Raw genomic sequence first — 20,381 nt, forward strand, 5'->3', positions numbered from 1 at the left:
CTGGGGTTAACTCCCAGAGTTGTTGGGTATCCTTGTTAAGCAACTCTGTGCAAGTGTCCTATTGACTTGTTAGTAAGATACTTGGTTTTTAAGAAGGCTTCCTTGGACCTCATCTTATTTGAGGCTCTCCCCAGCTCACAGAGTGTATGGCCCCACCTTTAGTCTCTTTAGAGATGAGAAAATTACACCAGAGAGGAACGTGGAGGCAGCACCAGTCAGGAGCTTGGAGTCAGAAAGGTGTTCCTGAGCTGAGAGTCACTGATGGAATAAACACCCACCACGCCAAAGAGAACTCCTGGCCACCAGCCTCTAATTGTCCAGGGTCTGTGAAAAACCCGAGTCTATGTGACTTGATCTGAAAAACCAAGGTTTGGGCTGGAGGACTTGCCCAGGGCTGACTGGAGAGGGGCCAGTTGTGTCATTCAGGGAAGGTCTTACAGCTCCCCAGTTCTGGGTGGACTTAGAGCCAGGCCTGCAGGTCTCTGGCCAAGCTGCCTTGGAGGCTGGCCACCAGTACTGGTGGCTCTCAGCCTTGCCTTCGCTGCCAGGTTTGGCAGGTCAGGGTGGCACCCTGGCCACAGGATTGGCTCCTCTCCAGCTTCGTGGCAGAGCGGAGCCAGGAGGCTGGCCCTGTGGGAGGAGCCACAGGGCTCTGCAGAGAGGGTGGGTGGGTCCCTCCAGCCTGAGGGGCCATGTAGGCTGATTTCTCTCTCTGGCTCTCCTGATGACACCTGGTTTAATTCCCCACAGTTCGTTTCACCATATCCAGCATGGCATCTAACCTAGACAGACCTGGGTTTGAATCCTGCCAGTAGTTTAGCTGTATGCCCTTGGGCAAGTTATTTAATTAATCATTCTGTGTCTGTTTTCTCCTCTGTAAAGCAGGGAAAACAGCACCCAGTTTGCAAGGCTGTGATCAAGAGGGAACGCTGCAAAGAGCACCCATCACAACAGGAAATGAATAAATGGGAGCCATTACTGTTATCACCCTCTTGTTGGCTTATAGGAGACAGCAGCTGTTACCAGACCCTCCTGTCTCCTGGAAGATTACCAGAGTGGGCTCTCAGTGGGTTGACGAGCAAGGGGAGCTATTTCCCAAAGCTGCAAACCTCCCAGGGAGTGCTCAGGCTCCATGTCCACCGGTCCCCAGCTGCCCGCCAGCCATAACTCGGGGCTGTGGCACCCGGGGGAACCGTGAAAGCCAAAGCTTTTACGCTCCACCTCCTGCACTTCAGGCTGTGAGAGACTGCCCTGCGCCTGTCCTCAGGTGAGTGGCTTCCTCTGTCTGTGTGCACCCTCTAACTCGGTGACTGTAGACTCTGTTCTCAGAGAGGTGGGACCACCTCTTGGCATCTCTGCCCCCAGTCTTCATCTGCTTGTGCGGCAGTTCCAACACTGCTACTGCCTGTTCAAGCAGGAGGGCAACAGTGAGTGCTAAGGCAGAATTTCACCTCGCAGCAATTTGTAAATACCCTAAGAAACCAGCTTTTAAAAGTGGAGGTCTTCTAGGTGGGGAAACTGAGGCAGAGAGCAGGGCCCACTTGCCTAGCATCTTACCCCATTGCTTTCCTCCCTGTCCTGTGGTTTTCTCTGCAGTAGAAGGCCACGGCAGAGGCGGTGCCAGCTAGGAGCTGGGTTTCAGCTCTGGCACAGGACAGGCTCATTTACCTGTTTGGGTAGCCAGCACTAGCCCATGAGCTGGGGTGACGGGAAGTCAGCAAAGAAGGCATCACAGCTTAGCAAGCTGGGCCTGGCCGAGGAGGGTAGCTGTTTCTAGTCCAGCAGATGCAGACCGCTAATAACAGACCCTGCTGACTCCTGCCCTAGAGATTGTAAATCAGGTAATGCCCTCCAGCCCATCATGTGACAAAACCTAAGAGTGGCCACTTTACTTCCAAAGGCTCTACAACTTGGGAGTCCTAGCACCTAGCACACGGCCAGGCAGATTTGGGCTCCAGTTTCAGTGCCTCTCTTATTAGTGTTTGACCTCAGAGAAGTTTCTTAAACCTCTCAGCCTTGGGTGCTACACCTGTAGAATGGGCCGTGTTACCACCTCACAGGATCATCAGAAGGTTACAGGAGCCCAAGTGTGTAGAGGCCTTACAGAGTGCTCAGTAATGGAAGCTGTAACTGGAATGCCTCAGATTACACCCCAAAACGGCTTGGTTGGACACTGCCCCCTTTAATATCTTTTTTGACAAGTGCTGATCTCCCCACAAATCATGAGGGTGTTCTTTGTCTGCATGTGGTAATTTCCCTCCTTTTTTCCAATTCAGCCGTCTTTCCTGAGTGACTCTGTGCCCAAGCCTGTGGCCTTACGCAGGGCTCTAGGGTTTTAATGGGACTCGGGCCTGATCCCTGATCTTGAGGACCAAGGGGACGCAAGCAGGGATGCAGATGCTGACCAATCCAGGGGATCACTGACTGACTGCACTGTCAGGGTGAGTCCAAGGGGCCACAGGAGCTGGGAGGACACCCTGACCTACTAGTGAGACACTTGAGTAGTGAGAACAACCTGCACACACAGGGAGAGGAGAAAGAGCAGGTTGGGAGGGGTGGCCAGGGGGCAGGCAAGTGAGCTCATTTAGGAGTTGTGAACCCACCAAGAAACTCAGTTGAGGCAATGGGAGCCCTTGAAATGAAAAAAATTCCCTTCCCTTTTTCTTCTGGACATATAAAATGAAACATAGTGGTCATAAAATCCCTTGGAGGCTTTTCAGCAAGGGAGACAGTGACCAGGCTCAGCAGCCCGGGTGGGGACACACTGATTGGAGGGGGGTGGAGCCAGAGCTGGGCCTGGGCCTTAGCAAGGCTGTGATGATGGGGTCTGGGGCAGGTGACTTGGAGCGCAGAATGGCCAGCGTTCCTTGACTGCTTGTGGGGGATGAGAAGGGAGCCAACATTCATTCACGTTCATGGCTGGGTGGATGGTGGTGCCCTGGCTGGGAACCCGGGAGGAGGCGCAGGCTGCGGGCAAGATATCATGCTCAGCTTTGGACCTGCTAAGTTCAAGATCCCTGAGGGATGGAGCCCTGGGTCAGTGAGCTGCGTCTGGGAGTTGTCAGCAAGGAACACAGTATTCTGAGCTCCATTTTGGTGGGGAGATGAGGGAAGGGAAGGTACTAGTTGACAGTCAGTCACACAGGCAGGCAGTGTGAGCGCTTCCCTCCCGGGGTCCAGGGCTCCTTCCACTCTATAAAGGCCTCGGGCACACCAGAGAGGGGTTGGGGCTCCCTGGGTTGGTTTTCAAGGCCAACTCGAACCCAAACAAGCTACTCTGGGGTCCTCACTTGGACTAGCAACCAAAGGAACACCTCTGCCAACTGGAAGTCTCAGTGCAGGTGGTTTTTATTATTAAAGCCAAGATTGGAAAATGGCTGTCCCCCCACCCCCCTAACCCTCCCACCCACCTTCAGATCCATCCCTTTATGTCCTGTGAAGGTGAAAACTAGATTTGTCTTGAAAAGACTCAGAAATGCTCATGCCTAAATGAGAGAATGAGGACAAATGAAATAGGCTCAGATGGTGGTCTGTGTGTGATTGTGTTGGCTCCACCCAGGATTCCTGGAAAAGACGGCTTGGGGGTGGGGCTGGATAGCCCCTGCTCACAGTGCTGTTCCCGGGGGTCCGGGGTGGGCATCAGGAACAAAGGCAACGGAAGAGGCTGAGCTGGCCCCCGCACTCTGCCCTGCTGAAGCTGGGCCACAGGCTGGTTTTTGTAAAAGTGGTTTAAAAAAACCCCAGCCACGAGCACCACCCTCCCCTGAGCAGGGTGAGAGGAGGCGCCAGCTCTGGGCTTTGAGGTCTGAGGCGTGTGGCCTCCTGGCCTGGCGTCACCTCCCTGGAGGCAGGCAGCACCCTGAGGGAGGCCAGGAGGGCTCCTGGGCCCCTTGTGTGGCCCCGGTAGCCTCCAGGGCCCTGGGAGAGCGTGAGATGGCTGGCTGCCCTGCTCCCTCCCAGCCTGCCCGGAGGCTCTAGGCTTCAGGGACCCTGTGCAACTTTTGCTCTTTGGATTCCAAAGATCTGAACTTCTCCTCCAGCACAGGTGCAGCAGGCTGGAAATGGATGACAGGCTTGATCTGAAAGACAGTGAAGCCCTCCTGGTTCTTCTGGTTGAACAGACTTACCCTGTGCTCCAGCTCAGGGCTGGTTTGGGCCAAGCCCGCTGTGCTGGGCCGGGCAAGGGAGGCTGGGTCCAAGGCCCTCTGGGATGGGCAGGGGTCCTCTGACAGGGAGGACAACAGGTCCTGGACTGTGGCCTCTGCCGTCTCCTGCTGAGGTGGTGGCGGCAGTGGCAGAGGGGAGGGGCTAGGCTCAGAGGATGGCTCCTCGCGGGCAGTGCTGCAGTCCGTGGAGGAGCCCAGCGTCTGGCTGCTGTCACTCTGTGCCTGGGTGACGGAGCCGCGAGTGGAGCGGGAGGCGCTCTCAGAGGTGGCGCTGGCGCAGGTACCATTGCTGCCAAGCTTCAGGGGCACATCGACAGAAAAGAGGTCAGAGGAGATGGGCTGGTGGATGTCTATGGCCGCCGTGGTGACCACGCACACAGCTGGCTCTGGGACACCGCTGTCTGCAAGGAAGGAGGGGATGCGGGTCACACTCCGCCCTTGCCACACCTCTGCGTGCCCTGATGGGGGCAGGTCTAGGAATGGGGCTGGACAGTGGGCAGTGAGTGTGAACGGGCTTTGCTGGGAGAAGTCTTGGTAGGCGGTCCAGTTCTCCAGTATTCACTGACCACCCTGAGGGAGGATTATGCCTCCCCATCTTGCTGAACTCAAGTGCGGACACGTGACGTGACTTGGCCAATCATCTGTAAGAACTGAGCCGTGGCATTTCCCAGAGAAGCTATGTAAACCAGACGTGCTTTGCTCTGGCAGTCAACACTGTTCTGGAAGGGGTGACAGGTGTTCTGCCTGCTGGGTGCTAGAGTAAAGATGACAGCCTGGGCACAGAGCCCCTGGCCAGTGTGCCATGGGCCTTTGTTGATTTATTTAAACCACACAGATGTGGGGTTATTGCCACTGTGGCATAACCTAGCCCATCCTAACTCAGAAAGCATGGTGTGCCACGACAAGGAATTTGAATTTCATGGTCAGAGGGGGTCAGAGTTTTAAATGGGTCCAGTGTGATAGTGACATGACCAGAGCTGTGCCTTCAGAAGACTGATTAATCTCTATATGATGCATTGTAGGGGGAGGGTGGAGGACACCTCAAAATGTCTTTTCTCTAAGTGAGAAGTATCAAGGGGCTGAATCATAGTGGATGTAGTGTGGTCAAGGTTTCTTTCTAAAGTGGTGGGGAGAGTGTACTAGGAGACAGAAGAGGGAGTCTAGCCTTAAAACGGAGTTTACCAGGATTTAAGGGCTGTGAAACCCAAACTACAAGATTCAAGACATTGGCTAAGGAGAAACAAGACGTTGAAGGACTGAGTATTATTTTTAAACTCAACCTTTCCCATAAATGAAAACCACTAGGTCCCCCTAAGACTTTCTGAGGTGCAAGAATGAAACATAAATCAAGCAAGGACACGCCCAATGCCTGTTGCTTCTCGAGCCCAATTACGCTGCTATCTCATCCCCATCATGCTCATCCTGAAAGGTTCTCAGGTTGGGAGGCGCTGAGGTCACTTAGACGTCTAGATTCCAGCCCCCTTCCATTCCAGGGTCCCCCACGCAGCTCTCTTTGGCGATCCCAGAGCATTCCCACCCCAGCACCCACAGCTCTAGCACTAGAGTTTGCTGGGAGCCTTGAACCCTGCCTGCAGTTATGGTTCACAGGTGCTGGGAGATGGACAGCCAGGTCGAGTTGTCCCTAGCCTGGATGTTAGGGGTTGCCAGGGTCAACTCTGGCACAGGGCCACACAGAAGTTCTGGTACATGCAGAACAGCCGCCGACACAGACTTACCACTGCTGGGCCCATTGTAGTACTGGCTGATGTAGCTGTTCATGTCATCTTTCACTGCAGCTTCTATGGAGGTGGGGAAGAGAAGGGTGAGTGTGATGGTAAGCCAGAGAGTCCAAGAGGCAGGGGCTGTGGCCAGTTCACGCTCCTCCCCGAGTATTCCTGCCCCTACCCCCATTACCACGAGGGGAGGCAGGCACTTGTCTCCCACAAGCTCTCTGATGCTTTGATCCTCCGTGGGGGACTGCATGTCTCATCTGCCCCAGGGCTAGGCTGGACTGGGTATCAGGGAGCATCTCCAGCTTGCTGTGTGATATGAACAGGCCCTTTCCTTCTCTGTCTTCAGTTTCCCCCTCTCTGAGATAAGGGGTGTGGAAGTAGTTCCTCAGGGCCTTCCCTGCCTGGATGTCCTGAGTCTCTGAATCCATCTGAGGTTTTCAGGGTCACCGGGAATGCTGTCCTCAGTGCAAAAGCCTCAGAGCCCCATTTGCAGCCACACACAGCCAGGTGCTGATCATCGGCGACAGCCCCCTCGGTCTTCCACGCTGTACAGGAATGGACATGGGCGCTGGGCATGCCCACCCCCTACACTGTTCCCAGCACATGGTAAGTGCTCACTAAACAGTTATTGAATGAATAACAAATGAGAAGGTGTAAAGCTGTCCAGGTCAAGAGAGATGGTAAGGGAACAGGGTCTCAAAGAAATGTTGGTTCATTTTCCTGAAGGGGTGGGGAAGGAATGGAGAAAGGAGAGGTGAGAACTTCACAGAGAGGCCTGCCCATAGGAGGAAAAGCAGATGACAGGAGACCCCAAAAGCCATCCTAAGGAGCTTAGCTTTGCCTCAAGTACAGTGAGGAGCCACTGGAAAGTGTGAACATGGTCAGGTGTGAGTCACTCCCAAAGTTGTGGGGAGAGTGGCTGGGAAGGTGTCAGACTTTAAGACAGGAGAACAGAGACCACAGAACAGAGACCCGGGTGAGGAAGACAGGCCCTGAGGGAGGCTGGGTGGTGCCTGATGGGGCAGAAGGGAAGGACTGGGGTCCACACCCCAAGAAGCCATGGTCTGCAGGTGACTGGGCCTGATGCTTTCTGTGGCCACCTTCCTGGGCACACCTGAGATGGCTGCAGAAGCCAGTCTGCCCTGACACTGGGAGACTAGGTGGCAGCACACACAGCAACCTGGCTCTTAAAAGCTTTTTTGGCCTCTTTTGATCGTTAAATGCCTGTGGTCATTTCATTCTTTTTTTAAATGAAAAAAGGTGTGTTTTTCACTAATGTCTGAGCTGAGGGAGGGGCCCCAGGCTGACTCCAGGCCCTGCTTCAGGATCAACCAGCAACACTCCCTCAGAATCAGACAGCAACACTCTTCTCCATGGTCCTTCATAATTTATGTTGTAAATGCTGTCTAGCCCTGCAGGCCACCCTGGGTAGTGGGAGGTGGAGGGTTCTGGTCTCTTATCTTGGTTTTGTCCTGAGGCCATGGCAGCAGGCACCTGTGATGGGGCTGTAGAGGGCCATGTGACATGGGCAGGACAATGAACTCAGCTAAAGTATCCACAGACCCATGAATCCCAAAGGGGCCACTCTCAGGAGGTAGCCTGGAGTGAATGAGAAAAACCCAGAGCCTGGGCTCTTGCGCCCACCATGGGAACCTGGGCACGTCACAGCCCCTCTCTGGGCCTCAGTTTCTTTATCTGTACCATGAGGGGGCCAGCGGGGCTCTTAGAGATTACGACAGCTGGCTCCTGACCCCTCTGCCAGCCCTGAAGTTCCAAGAGGTGGAGTCAGAGCAGAGTGGGAAGGGACCAGAGGCATCTGAGCTGTGTCCCGAACCCCCAGTGCAGGAATCACCTCAACACCTGCCTGATGGGGGGCTCTCCCCACCAGGGCCTGTGCACCTCAGGGAAGGGGACTCCTACCTCTTTGTTGAGCAGCTCTAATAATCAGGGTCATATCACTGATGAACATAGATGCAAAAATCCTCAACAAAATACTAGCAAACAGAATCCAACAACAGCACATTAAACGGATCATACACCATGATCAAGTGGGGTTTATTCCAGGAATGCAAGGATTCTTCAATATACGCAAATCAATCAACGTGATACACCATATTAACAAATTGAAGGAGAAAAAACATATGATCATCTCAATAGATGCAGAGAAAGCTTTTGACAAAATTCAACACCGATTTATGATAAAAACCCTGCAGAAAGTAGGCATAGAGGGAACTTTCCTCAACATAATAAAGGCCATATATGACAAACCCACAGCCAACATCGTCCTCAATGGTGAAAAACTGAAAGCATTTCCACTAAGATCGGGAACAAGACAAGGTTGCCCACTCTCACCACTCTTATTCAACATAGTTTTGGAAGTTTTAGCCACAGCAATCAGAGAAGAAAAGGAAATAAAAGGAATCCAAATCGGAAAAGAAGAAGTAAAGCTGTCGCTGTTTGCAGATGACATGATACTATACATAGAGAATCCTAAAGATGCTACCAGAAAACTGCTAGAGCTAATCAATGAATTTGGTAAAGTAGCAGGATACAAAATTAATGCACAGAAATCTCTGGCATTCCTATACACTAATGATGAAACTTCTGAAAGTGAAATCAAGAAAACACTCCCATTTACCACTGCAACAAAAAGAATAAAATATCTAGGAATAAACCTACCTAAGGAGACAAAAGACCTGTACGCAGAAAATTTATAAGACACTGATGAAAGAAATTAAAGACGATACAAATAGATGGAGAGATATACCATGTTCTTGGATTGGAAGAATCAACATTGTGAAAATGACTCTACTACCCAAAGCAATCTACAGATTCAATGCCATCCCTATCAAACTACCACTGGCATTTTTCACAGAACTAGAACAAAAAATTTAACAATTCGTATGGAAACACAAAAGACCCCGAATAGCCAAAGCAATCTTGAGAACGAAAAACAGAGCTGGAGGAATCAGGCTCCCTGACTTCAGACTATACTACAAAGCTACAGTAATCAAGACAGTATGGTACTGGCACTAAAACAGAAAGATAGATCAATGGAACAGGATAGAAAGCCCAGAGATAAACCCACGCACATATGGTCACCTTATCTTTGATAAAGGAGGCAGGAATGTACAGTGGAGAAAGGACAGCCTCTTCAATAAATGGTGCTGGGAAAACTGGACAGGTACATGTAAAAGTATGAAATTAGATCACTCCCTAACACCATACACAAAAATAAGATCAAAATGGATTAAAGACCTAAATATAAGGCCAGAAACTGTCAAACTCTTAGAGGAAAACATAGGCAGGACACTCTATGACATAAATCACAGCAAGATCCTTTTTGACCCACCTCCTAGAGAAATGGAAATAAAGACAAAAATAAACAAATGGGACCTAATGAAACTTCAAAGCTTTTGCACAGCAAAGGAAACCATAAACAAGACCAAAAGACAGCTCTCAGAATGGGAGAAAATATTTGCAAATGAAGCAACTGACAAAGGATTAATCTCCAAAATTTATAAGCAGCTCATGCAGCTTCATAACAAAAAAACAAACAACCCAGTCCAAAAATGGGCAGAAGACCTAAATAGACATTTCTCTAAAGAAGATATACGGACTGCCAACAAACACATGAAAGAATGCTGAACATCACTAATCATTAGAGAAATGCAAATCAAAACTACAATGAGATATCATCTCACACCAGTCAGAATGGCCATCATCAAAAAATCTAGAAACAATAAATGCTGGAGAGGGTGTGGAGAAAAGGGAACACTCTTGCACTGCTGGTGGGAATGTAAATTGATACAGCCACTGTGGAGAACAGTATGGAGGTTCCTTAAAAAACTACAAATAGAACTACCATATGACCCAGCAATCTCACTACTGGGCATATACCCTGAGAAAACCATAATTCAAAAAGAGTCATGTACCAAAATGTTCATTGCAGCTCTATTTACAATAGCCCGGAGATGGAAGCAACCTAAGTGTCCATCATCGGATGAATGGATAAAGAAGATGTGGCACATATATACAATGGAATGTTACTCAGCCATAAAAAGAAATGAAACTGAACTATTTGTAATGAGGTGGGTAGACCTAGAGTCTGTCATACAGAGTGAAGTAAGTCAGAAAGAGAGAGACAAATACCATATGCTAACACATACATATGGAATTTAAGAAAAAAAAATGTCATGAAGAGCCTAGGGGTAAGACAGGAATAAAGACACAGACCTAGTAGAGAATGGACTTGAGGATATGGGGAGGGGGAAGGGTATGGTGTGACAAAGCGAGAGAGAGGCATGGACATATATACACTACCAAATGTAAGGTAGATAGCTAGTGGGAAGCAGCCTCATAGCACAGGGAGATCAGCTCGGTGCTTTGTGATCACCTGGAGGGGCGGGATAGGGAGGGTGGGAGGGATGGAGACGCAAGAGGGAAGAGATATGGGCACATATGTATATATATAACTGATTCATTTTGTTGTAAAGCAGAAACTAACACACCATTGTAAAGCAATTATACTCCAATAAAGATGTTAAAAAATAATAATAATCAGGTTCATCTGTGCTCAACACGGTCAGTGTGCCTGACCCTCTACCTCCAAGGAGCACAGTCAGGGCCTCCTAGGGACGTCCACTCCTTGGTCAGGCAGCCAGTCTCTGTCTCCTCCGGAAGAGCCTGCCCCCACAGGTACCAAGGCTAAGCCGATTTCTACTCAGTCTGTATGACAGAACTTCCAGCACTTAAAAAGCCCTCACATCCCTCCTGAGAATTCTCTTCTCCTGAGAAACCCCTGTCCATTTTTCACCCCTCCCCAGTTTTCCAGCCTCTCCACTCTGAAGCTTTCACTGTGGGCTCTAGATGAGACCAAGATGGGGGGAGGAGTAGGGAGGAGGAAGCTAGCGTTTACTGTGCCCTTCAGTGCTCCAGACTGCAGGTTCGGCACTTCACACACCAACCTCCTTTAATCCTCACTGCTGTCCTGCAAGGCTGGGATTGTTCGACAGATGGGTCCTTCCCAAGATCCGGTGTGATCATTCCCCTAATGCAGCCTAACCTCCTCCAAGTGGGTTTAGCAACCACCCTACTCTGCTGACTCACGAGCTCGTGGCCAACATCAATGCCCAGGTCTTCTCTGCAGGAGCTGGGGCCAGGCCAGCCAGGCCTTTGCCATGCTGTAGCTGTGTAACCCCCCTCCCCCAGAGGACTTCATGTTTATCATCTCAGGCAAATGTCAGCTTGCTGGTTTCAGCCCAGAGCCTGCTGAAAGCATTCTGAATCTTGATTCAGTCTACTAAGGTATTCTCTCTCTCTCCTATCTCAGTGTTGACTATTTGAGGATGCTCACATCTTCATCCAAGCCATTGATAAAAATAACCTAGGCCAGGTGACCTTCAGCCCAGATATCTCTCCTGAGCTTTTGACTTGTCTGGCCAACTGGACAGCTTCACCTGGATGACCTCCAGCTACCTCTGACTCAACATGTCCAAAATAGAACTCAGTTTCTCCCTCCACCTCCATCTTGGTGAATGGTTCCCTTGCCCACCCAGGCTGGGACCCTGGTCACTTCTCCATGCTTCTTCTCCATCCTTACCAACAATGCAACTGCTGCTGAATCTGACCAGTTGAGGGACCCCAGATACCCTCTGCTATGGCCCATAGTCCAGCCTTAGGTCAGACCTCTTGCTTTCCCCTTTGGACTCTCGTCATGCCTGTGGGATTAATGAATGGGATTGCTCACTCCATGCACATGCCTGACACAGAACCTAGGTCTCCAGGCAGCCACTGCAGGCCTGTCCAGTCTGTATTTGCTGCTTCTGCTCCAAACATGTTCCCACACAGGGGCCTCAGAGTGAACTTTTAGACAAGTCAGAGCAAGGCCTGCCCGGGCTTCCCTAGCAGTGCTAATGCTGCCCGCCCACCCCCACCCCCGCCCACCCGTCTCTGCTTCAGGTAGGCCCCCTTCAACACAACTGACCACTTGCGCTGGAGTTCTGTCCCCATCCACACAGGGGCCCAAGAGCCTTAGAGGGCAGGGGCCACATTTTACTCAGAGTCTCCCCAGCACTTAGCATGGGGCTTGGCGTATACCAGCGGCCAATAAATAGGATGACTGAACAGTGACTATGGCTGGGTCAGGGGCATGCAAGACCTCCCAGGACCATTCTCCTCACCCTCTGAGATGCTCTTTGCACCCTGCAGCACACAGCCTTGCTCTCAGTCCCTGGTACTTCCTGCCCAGAGACTAGTGACTACTGGGTGTCTGGGAGCTTGAGGGGGAGGGAAGAAAGGCAGGCACAGATGCTTGTGGCCAGGAAGAGGCCATCAGTCAGCCTCAACATGGGACTACCCAGCTTCCATTTAAGAATAACCCCCTGCCCCACAGTTTGTTTTGATTTGGCACCAAGGAGCCCTAGGGCCATGTAGGAACTGCCTCACAGGGAGACTGGGTTGGCTGACCCTGGAGGGGTAGGAAAGAAGGGTTGGTACAAACACAGGCTCCAGGACAAAAGAGCCCAGGTGCCAACCTCAACTGTGCAGACATTTGCTGTGTGGTCTTAGGCAAATCCCTAGCCACTCTGAGCTTCAGCTTCCTCACCTGTAAAATGGGAATAAGAAATACCTACATGCAGGTGAGCTGTATGTTTCACTGAGATAATGAAGGTCAAGTCTAACCTGGGGCTGTTCCTCACCTCCCTGAAACCCTGGCCCATGGTGCTCCCTGCCAGCCCCAAAGTCTTGGGTCGTTTCTGTGGCAGCTGCTCTCAGCTGCCCAGCACCTTTCTTCCTAGGGTGTGAACATTCTGCGAAGCCATCCTGACTAATCCTCCTAAAGCCCGTCAGGTGCTGTGGTGGCAATGCTCATTATGTGGGGTTTGCTCCTTGGGCAGGGCCCCAACCTGCCCAGCGAGGCAGAGGTGGAGCAAAAGGGTGGTGAGTCAGCTGGGCCTCCCATAGGTGACAGGACTGGCCAGCCTGGGGGTGGGGGTCAGGACTGCACACCCACACATCCTGTGTAGATCCAGGCCCCAAAGCCCAGAGGGAAGCCCTGATTGCTGGTCGGGACTCCCACTCCCAAACTCCAACTTGCTGCTCCACAGCTCAGCAAGCCTCGCTGAGGGGGGACAGTACTATTCACTGAGCACCTGCTGTGTACCAGGCTGAGAGCAGAGTGTATGACTGAATGTTCAGTTCCTCTCAGTGAAGATGTGCTTCCACTACAATTCTCATTTTGGAAAAATTAGGGTTGAGACACAAGACCAGCTGCATAACTTGTGGGGCCCCTTGTTTAAAAATCATTAAGGTTAGGACTTCCTGGTGGCGCAGTGGTTAAGAATCCGCCTGGCAATGCAGGGGACACGGGTTCAATCCCTGGCCTGGGAAGATCCCACATGCCACGGAGCAACTAAGCCCATGCGCCACAACTACTGAAGCCTGCATAACTTGAGCCCGTGCTCTGCAACAAGAGAAGCCACCGCAATGAGAAGCCTGCACACCACAACCAAGAGTAGCCACCACTTGCCGCAACTAGAGAAAGCCTGTGTGCAGCAACAAAGACCTAATGCAGGCAAAAATAAATAATAAATAAACTTATTTTTTTAAAAAAAGCATTAAGGCCCAGAAATAAACCTACCCATGTATGGTCAACTAATTTACAAACAAGGAGCTAAGAATACACAATGAGCAAAGGACAGTCTCTTCAATAAGTGGTCCTGGGGAAACTGGACCACTCTCTTACACCATAAACAAAAATTTACTCAAAATGGATTAAGATTTGAATGTAAGATACCCTCATCCACCAGAGGGAAGACAGCAGAAGCAAGAAGAACTATAATCCTGCAGCCTGTGGAATGAAAACCACATTCACAGAAAGACACACAAAATGAAAAGGCAAAGGAATATGTACCAGATGAAGGAACAAGATAAAATCCCAGAAAAACAATGAAATGAAGTGGAAATAGGCAACATTCCAGAAAAAGAATTCGGAATAATGACAGTGAAGATGATCCAGGACCTCAGAAAAAGAATGGAGGCAAAGATCGAGAAGATGCAAGAAATGTTTTAAAAAGACCTAGAAGAATTAAAGAACAAACACCTAGAAAAATTAAAGAACAAACAACCAGAGATGAAGAACACAATAACTGAAATGAAAAATACACTAGAAGGAATCAATAGCAGAATAACTGAGGTAGAAGAACAGATAAGTGAACAGGAAGACAGAATGGTGCAATTCACTGCTGCAGAACAGAATAAAGAATGAAAAGAAATGAAGACAGCCTAAGAGACCTCTGGGACAACATTAAATGCACCAACATTCACATTATAGGGGTCCCAGAAGGAGAAGAGAGAGAAAAAGGACCTGAGAAAATATTTGAAGAGACTATAGTTGAAAACTTCCCTAACATGGGAAAGGAAACAGCCACCCAAGTCCAGGAAGCACAGAGAGTCCCAGGCATGATAAACCCAAGGAGAAACATGCCAAGACACATAGTAATCAAATTGACAAAAACTAAAGACAAAGAAAAAGTATTAAAAGCAACAAGGGAAATACGACACATAACATAAAAGGGAACTCCCATAAGGTTAACAGCTGATTTCTCAGCAGAAACTCTACAAGCCAGAAGGGAGTGGCATGACATATTTAAAGTGATGAAAGGGAAGAACCTAAAACCAAGATTACTCTACCTGGCAAGGATCTCATTCAGATTTGACAGAGAAATCAAAGACTTTACAGACAAGTAAAAGCTAAGAGAATTCATCACCACCAAACCAGCTCTACAACAAATGCTAAAAGAACTTCTCTAAGTGGGAAACACAAGAGAAGAAAAGGACCGACAAAAACAAACCCAAAACAGTTAAGAAAATGGTCATAGGAACATACATATCGATAATTAACTTAAATGTAAATGGATTAAATGCTCCAACCAAAAGATGCAGGCTCACTGAATGGATACAAAAACAAGACCCATATATATATGCTGTCTACAAGAGACCCACTTCAGACCTAGGGACACATACAAACTGAAAGTGAGGGGATGGAAAAAGATATTCCATGCAAATGGAAATCAAAAGAAAGCTGGAGAGGCAATATTCATATCAGATAAAATAGACTTTAAAGTAAAGAATGTTACAAGAGGGGCTTCCCTGGTGGCACAGTGGTTAAGAATCTGCCTGCCAATGTAGAGGACACTGGTTCAAGCCCTGGTCCGGGAAGATCCCACATGCCGGGCAGCAACTAAGCCGTGTGTCACAACTAGTGAGCCTGCGCTCTGGAGTCCATGAGCCACAGTTACTGAGCCTGCATGCCACAACTTCTGAAGCCCACACACCTAGAGCCTATGCTCCGCAACAAGAGAAGCCACCGCAATGAGAAGCCTGCGCACCACAACAAAGAGTAGCCCACACTCACCACAACTAGGGGAAGCCTGCATGCAGCCACGAAGACCAAACGCAGCCAAAAATAAATTAATTAATTTTAAAAGAATGTTACAAGAGACGAGGAAGGACACTACATAATGATCAAGGGATCACTCCAAGAAGAAGATATAAAAATTATAAATATATATGCACCTAACATAGGAGCACCTCAATACATAAGGCAAATGCTAACAGCCATGAAAGAGGAAATCAACAGTAACACAATAATAGTGGGGGTCTTTAACATCTCACTTATACCAATGGACAGATCATCCAGACAGAAAATTAATAAGGAAACACAAGCTTTAAATGACACAACAGACCAGATAGATTTAATTGATATTTATAGGACATTCCATCCGAAAACAGCAGAATACACTTTCTTCAGTGCACATGGAACATTCTCCAGAATAGATCACATCTTGGGTCACAAATCAAGCCTCAGTAAATTTAAGAAAATTGATATCATATGAAGCGTCTTTTCTGACCACAACGCCATGAGATTAGAAATAAACTACAGGGAAAAAAACGTAAAAAACACAAACACATGGAGGCTAAACAATATGTAACTAAATAACCAAGAGATCACTGAAGAAATCAAAGAGGAAATCAAAAAATACCGAGAGACAAATGACAACGAAAACATGATGATCCAAAACCTATGGGATGCAGCAAAAGCAGTTCTAAGAGGGAAGTTTATAGCAGTACAATCCTACCTCAAGAAACAAGAAAAATCTCAAATAAACAATCTAATCGTACACCTAAAGGAACTAGAGAAAGAAGAACAAACAAAACCCAAAGTTAGCAGAAGGAAAGAAATCATAAAGATCAGACAAGAAATAAATGAAATAGAAACAAAGAAAACAATAGCAAAGATCAATAAAACTAAAAGCTGGTTCTTTGAGAAGATAAACAAAATTGATAAACCACTAGCCAGACTCATTGAGAAAAAGAGGGAGAGGACTCAAATCATTAAAATTAGAAATGAAAAAGGAGAAATTACAACAGACACCACAGAAATACAAAGCATCCTAAGAGACTACTACAAGCAACTCTATGCCAATAAAATGGACAACCTGGAAGAAATGGACAAATTCTTAGAAAGGTATAAACTTCCAAGACTGAACCAGGAAGAAATACAAAATATGAAGAGACCAATCACAAGTAATGAAATTGAAACTGTGATTTAAAATCTTCCAACAAACAAAAGTCCAGGACCAGACGGCTTCACAGGTGAATTCTATCAAACATTTAGAGAAGAGCTAACACCCATCCTTCGCAAACTCTTCCAAAAAATTGCAGAGGAAGGAACACTCCCAAAACTCATTCTACAAAGCTACCATCACCCTGATACCAAAACCAGAGAAAGATACTACAAAAAAAGAAAATTACACACCAATATCACTAATGAATATAGATGCAAAAATCCTCAACAAAAAACTAGCAAACAGAATCCAACAACACATTGAAAGGATCACACACCATGATCAAGTGAGATTTATCCCAGGGATGCAAGGATTCTTCAGTATACACGAATCAATCAGTGTGATACACCATATTAACGAACTGAAGAATTAAAACCATATGATCATCTCAATAAATTCAGTAAAAGCTTTTGACAAAATTCAACACCCATGTATGATAAAAACTCTCCAGAAAGTGGGCATACAGGGAACCTACCTCAACATAATAAAGGCCATATATAACAAACCCACAGCAAACATCATTCTCAATGGTGAAAAACTGAAAGCATTTCCTCTAAGATCAAGAACAAGACAAGGATGTCCACTCTCACCACTAGCATTCAACATAGTTTTGGAAGTCCTAGCCACAGCAATCAGAGAAGAAAAAGAAATAAAAAGAATACAAATTGCAAAAGAAGTAAAATTGTCACTGTTTGCAGATGATGTGATACTATGCATAGATAATCCTAAGGATGGCATCAGAAAACTACTAGAGCTACTCAATAAATTTGGTAAAGTTGCAGGATACAAAATTAATACACAGAAATCTCTTGCATTCCTATACACTAACAACGAAAGATCAGAAAGAAAAATTAAGGAAACACTCCCATTTACCATTGCATTGAAAAGAATAAAATATCTAGGAATAAACCTACCTAAGGAGGTAAAAGACCTATACTCAGAAAACTATAAGACACTGATGAAAGAAATCAAAGATGACACAAACATATGGAAAGACATACCATGTTCTTGGATTGGAAAAATCAATATTGTGAAAATGACTATACTACCCAAAGCAATTTACAGACTCAATGCAACCTCTATCAAATTACCAATGCATTTTTTACAGAACTAGAACAAAAAAAAAAAAAACCTTAAAATTTGTATGGAGACACAAAAGACCCCAAATAGCCAAAGTAATATTGAGGAAAAAAAAACAGAGCTGGAGGAATCAGACTCCCTGACTTCAGACTATACTATAAGGCTACAGTAATCAAGACAATATGGTACTGGCAAAAACCAGAAATATAGATCAATGGAACAGGATAGAAAGCCCAGAGATAAACCCACACACCTATGGTCAACTAACCTATGTCAAAGGAGGCAAGGATATACAATGGAGAAAAGACAGTCTATTTGATAAGTGATGCTGGGAAAACTGGTCAGCTACATGTAAAAGAATGAAATTAGAACACTCCCTAACACCATACACAAAAATAAACTCCAAATGGATTGAAGACCTAAATGTAAGACTGGACACTATAAAACTCTTAGAGGAAAACATAGGAAGAACACTCTTTGACATAAATCACAGCAAGATCTTTTTTGACCCACCTCCTAGAGAAATGGAAATAAAAACAAAAATAAATAAATGGGACCTAATGAAATTTAAAAGCTTTTGCACAGCAAAGGAAACTATAAACAAGATGAAAAGGCGGCCCTCAGAATGGGAGAAAATATTTGCAAATGAATCAATGGACAAAGGATTAATCTCCAAAATATATAAACAGCTCATGCAGCTCAGTATTAAAAAAAACAAACAGCCCAATCAAAAATGGGCAGAAGACCTAAATAGACATTTCTCCAAAGAAGACATACAGATGGCCAAGAGGCACATGAAAAGCTGCTCAAACATCACTAATTATTAGAGAAATGCAAATCAAAACTACAATGAGGTATCACACCGGTTAGAATGGACATCATCAGAAAATCTACAAACAACAAATGCTGGAGAGGGTGTGGAGAAAAGGGAACCCTCTTGCACTGTTGGTGGGAATGTAATTGATACAGCCACTATGGAGAACAGTATGGAGGTTCCTTAAAAACTAAAAATAGAATTACCATATGTCCCAGCAATCCCACTACTGGGCATATACCCAGAGAAAACCATAATTCAAAAAGACACATGCACCCCAACGTTCACTGCAGCACTATTTACAATAGCCAGGTCATGGAAGCAACCTAAATGTCCATCAACAGACGAACGGATAAAGAAGATGTGGTACATATATAAAATGGAATATTACTCAGCCATATAAAGGAAAGAAATTGGGTCAATTGTAGAGATGTGGATGGACTTAGAGACTGTCATACAGTGTGAAGTAAGTCAGAAAGAGAAAAACAAATATCATATATTAACGCATATATGTGGAATCCAAAAAAATGGTACAGATGAACCAGTCTGCAAGGCAGAAATAGAGACACAGATGTACAGAACAAATGTATGGACACTAAGTGGGGGAAAGCAGGGAGAGAGGGTGGTGGTGGGATGAACTGGGAGACTGAGATTGACACATATACACTAATATGTATAAAATACATAACTAATAAGAACCTGCTGTATAAAAAATTAAAATCAAATATGAGTCAAAAAAAAAAGAATGTAAAACCTGAAACCATAAAACTCCTAGAAGAAAATATAGGCAGTAGGTAAATTCCTTGACATTGGTCTTGGCAATGCATTTTTGGATTTGACACTAAAAGCAAAAACAGAAGCAAAAATAACTGGGACTATACCAAATTAAAAAGTTTCTGCACAGGAAAGGAAACCATCAACAAAATGAAAGGCAACTTACCGAATGGGAGAAAATATTCGCAAATCATATCTGGTAAGAGTTAATATCCAATATACATAAAGAACTCATACAACTCAATAGCAAAAAAACAAACAATCCAATTAAAAAATGGATCTGAAAGACATATTCCCAAAGAAGACATACAGTAGGGCAAAGGTACATGAAAAGGTGCTCAACTTTACTAATCATCAGGGAAATGTAAATCAGAACCACAGAGATATCACCTCACACTTGTAGAATGGCTATTATCAAAAGGACAAGAGATAACAAGTGTTGGAGAGAAGATAGATAAAAGGGAACCCAAGTACACTGTTAGTGGGAATCTACATTGGTGTAGCCACTGTGGAAAACAGTATGCAGGCTCCTCAAAAAACTAAGAACTACCATATGATCCAGCAATTCTATTCCTTGGTATATATCTGAAGAAAACAAAAACACTAATTTGAAAAGATACATGCACCCCAATGTACACAGCAGCATTATTTATAATAGCCAAGATATGGAAACAACCTAAGTGTCCATCAATAGATGAATGGGTAAAGAAGATGTGATATATACATATACATACATACACACACATATACACACACATATATATACAATGGAATGTTATTCATCCGTAAAAAAGAATGAAATCTTGCCATTTGCAACAACCTGGATGGACCAGAGGGCATTATGCTTAAGTGAAATAAGTCAGACAAAGACAAGGTATGATCTCACTTTTATGTGGAATCTAAAAACAAAACAGGAGGACCTTCAAGATGGCAGAGGAGTAAGACGTGGAGATCACCTTCCTCCCCACAAATACATCAAAAATACATCTACATGTGGAACAACTCCTACAGAATACCTACTGAATGCTGGCAGAAGACCTCAGACTTCCCAAAAGGCAAGATACTCCCCACGTACCTGGGTAGGGCAAAAGGAAAAACAGAGACAAAAGAATAGGGATGGGACCTGCACCTCGGCGAGGGAGCTGTAAAGGAGGAAAAGTTTCCATGCACTAGGAAGCCCCTT

At 46.4% G+C, this 20,381-nt stretch overlaps 1 protein-coding gene across 2 annotated transcripts in view; it reads right to left on the reverse strand.

The window, feature by feature from the left end:
* Nucleotides 1-3,416: 3,416 nt before the first annotated feature.
* Nucleotides 3,417-20,381, reverse strand: part of TMEM266 (transmembrane protein 266) — a 144,099-nt gene continuing 127,134 nt past the window's right edge. For both annotated transcript variants that reach the window (XM_033852039.2, XM_073801293.1), the window contains 2 exons: nucleotides 5,903-5,965; nucleotides 3,417-4,567 (listed from right to left, as the gene is read on the reverse strand). In XM_033852039.2, the coding sequence (XP_033707930.1) occupies nucleotides 3,975-4,567; nucleotides 5,903-5,965 (656 nt within the window). In that variant the 3' untranslated portion in view covers nucleotides 3,417-3,974. The remainder of the gene's footprint in view (nucleotides 4,568-5,902; nucleotides 5,966-20,381) is intronic.

This window comes from Tursiops truncatus, chromosome 2, assembly GCF_011762595.2.
Source record: "Tursiops truncatus isolate mTurTru1 chromosome 2, mTurTru1.mat.Y, whole genome shotgun sequence".
Lineage (NCBI taxonomy): Eukaryota > Metazoa > Chordata > Mammalia > Artiodactyla > Delphinidae > Tursiops > Tursiops truncatus.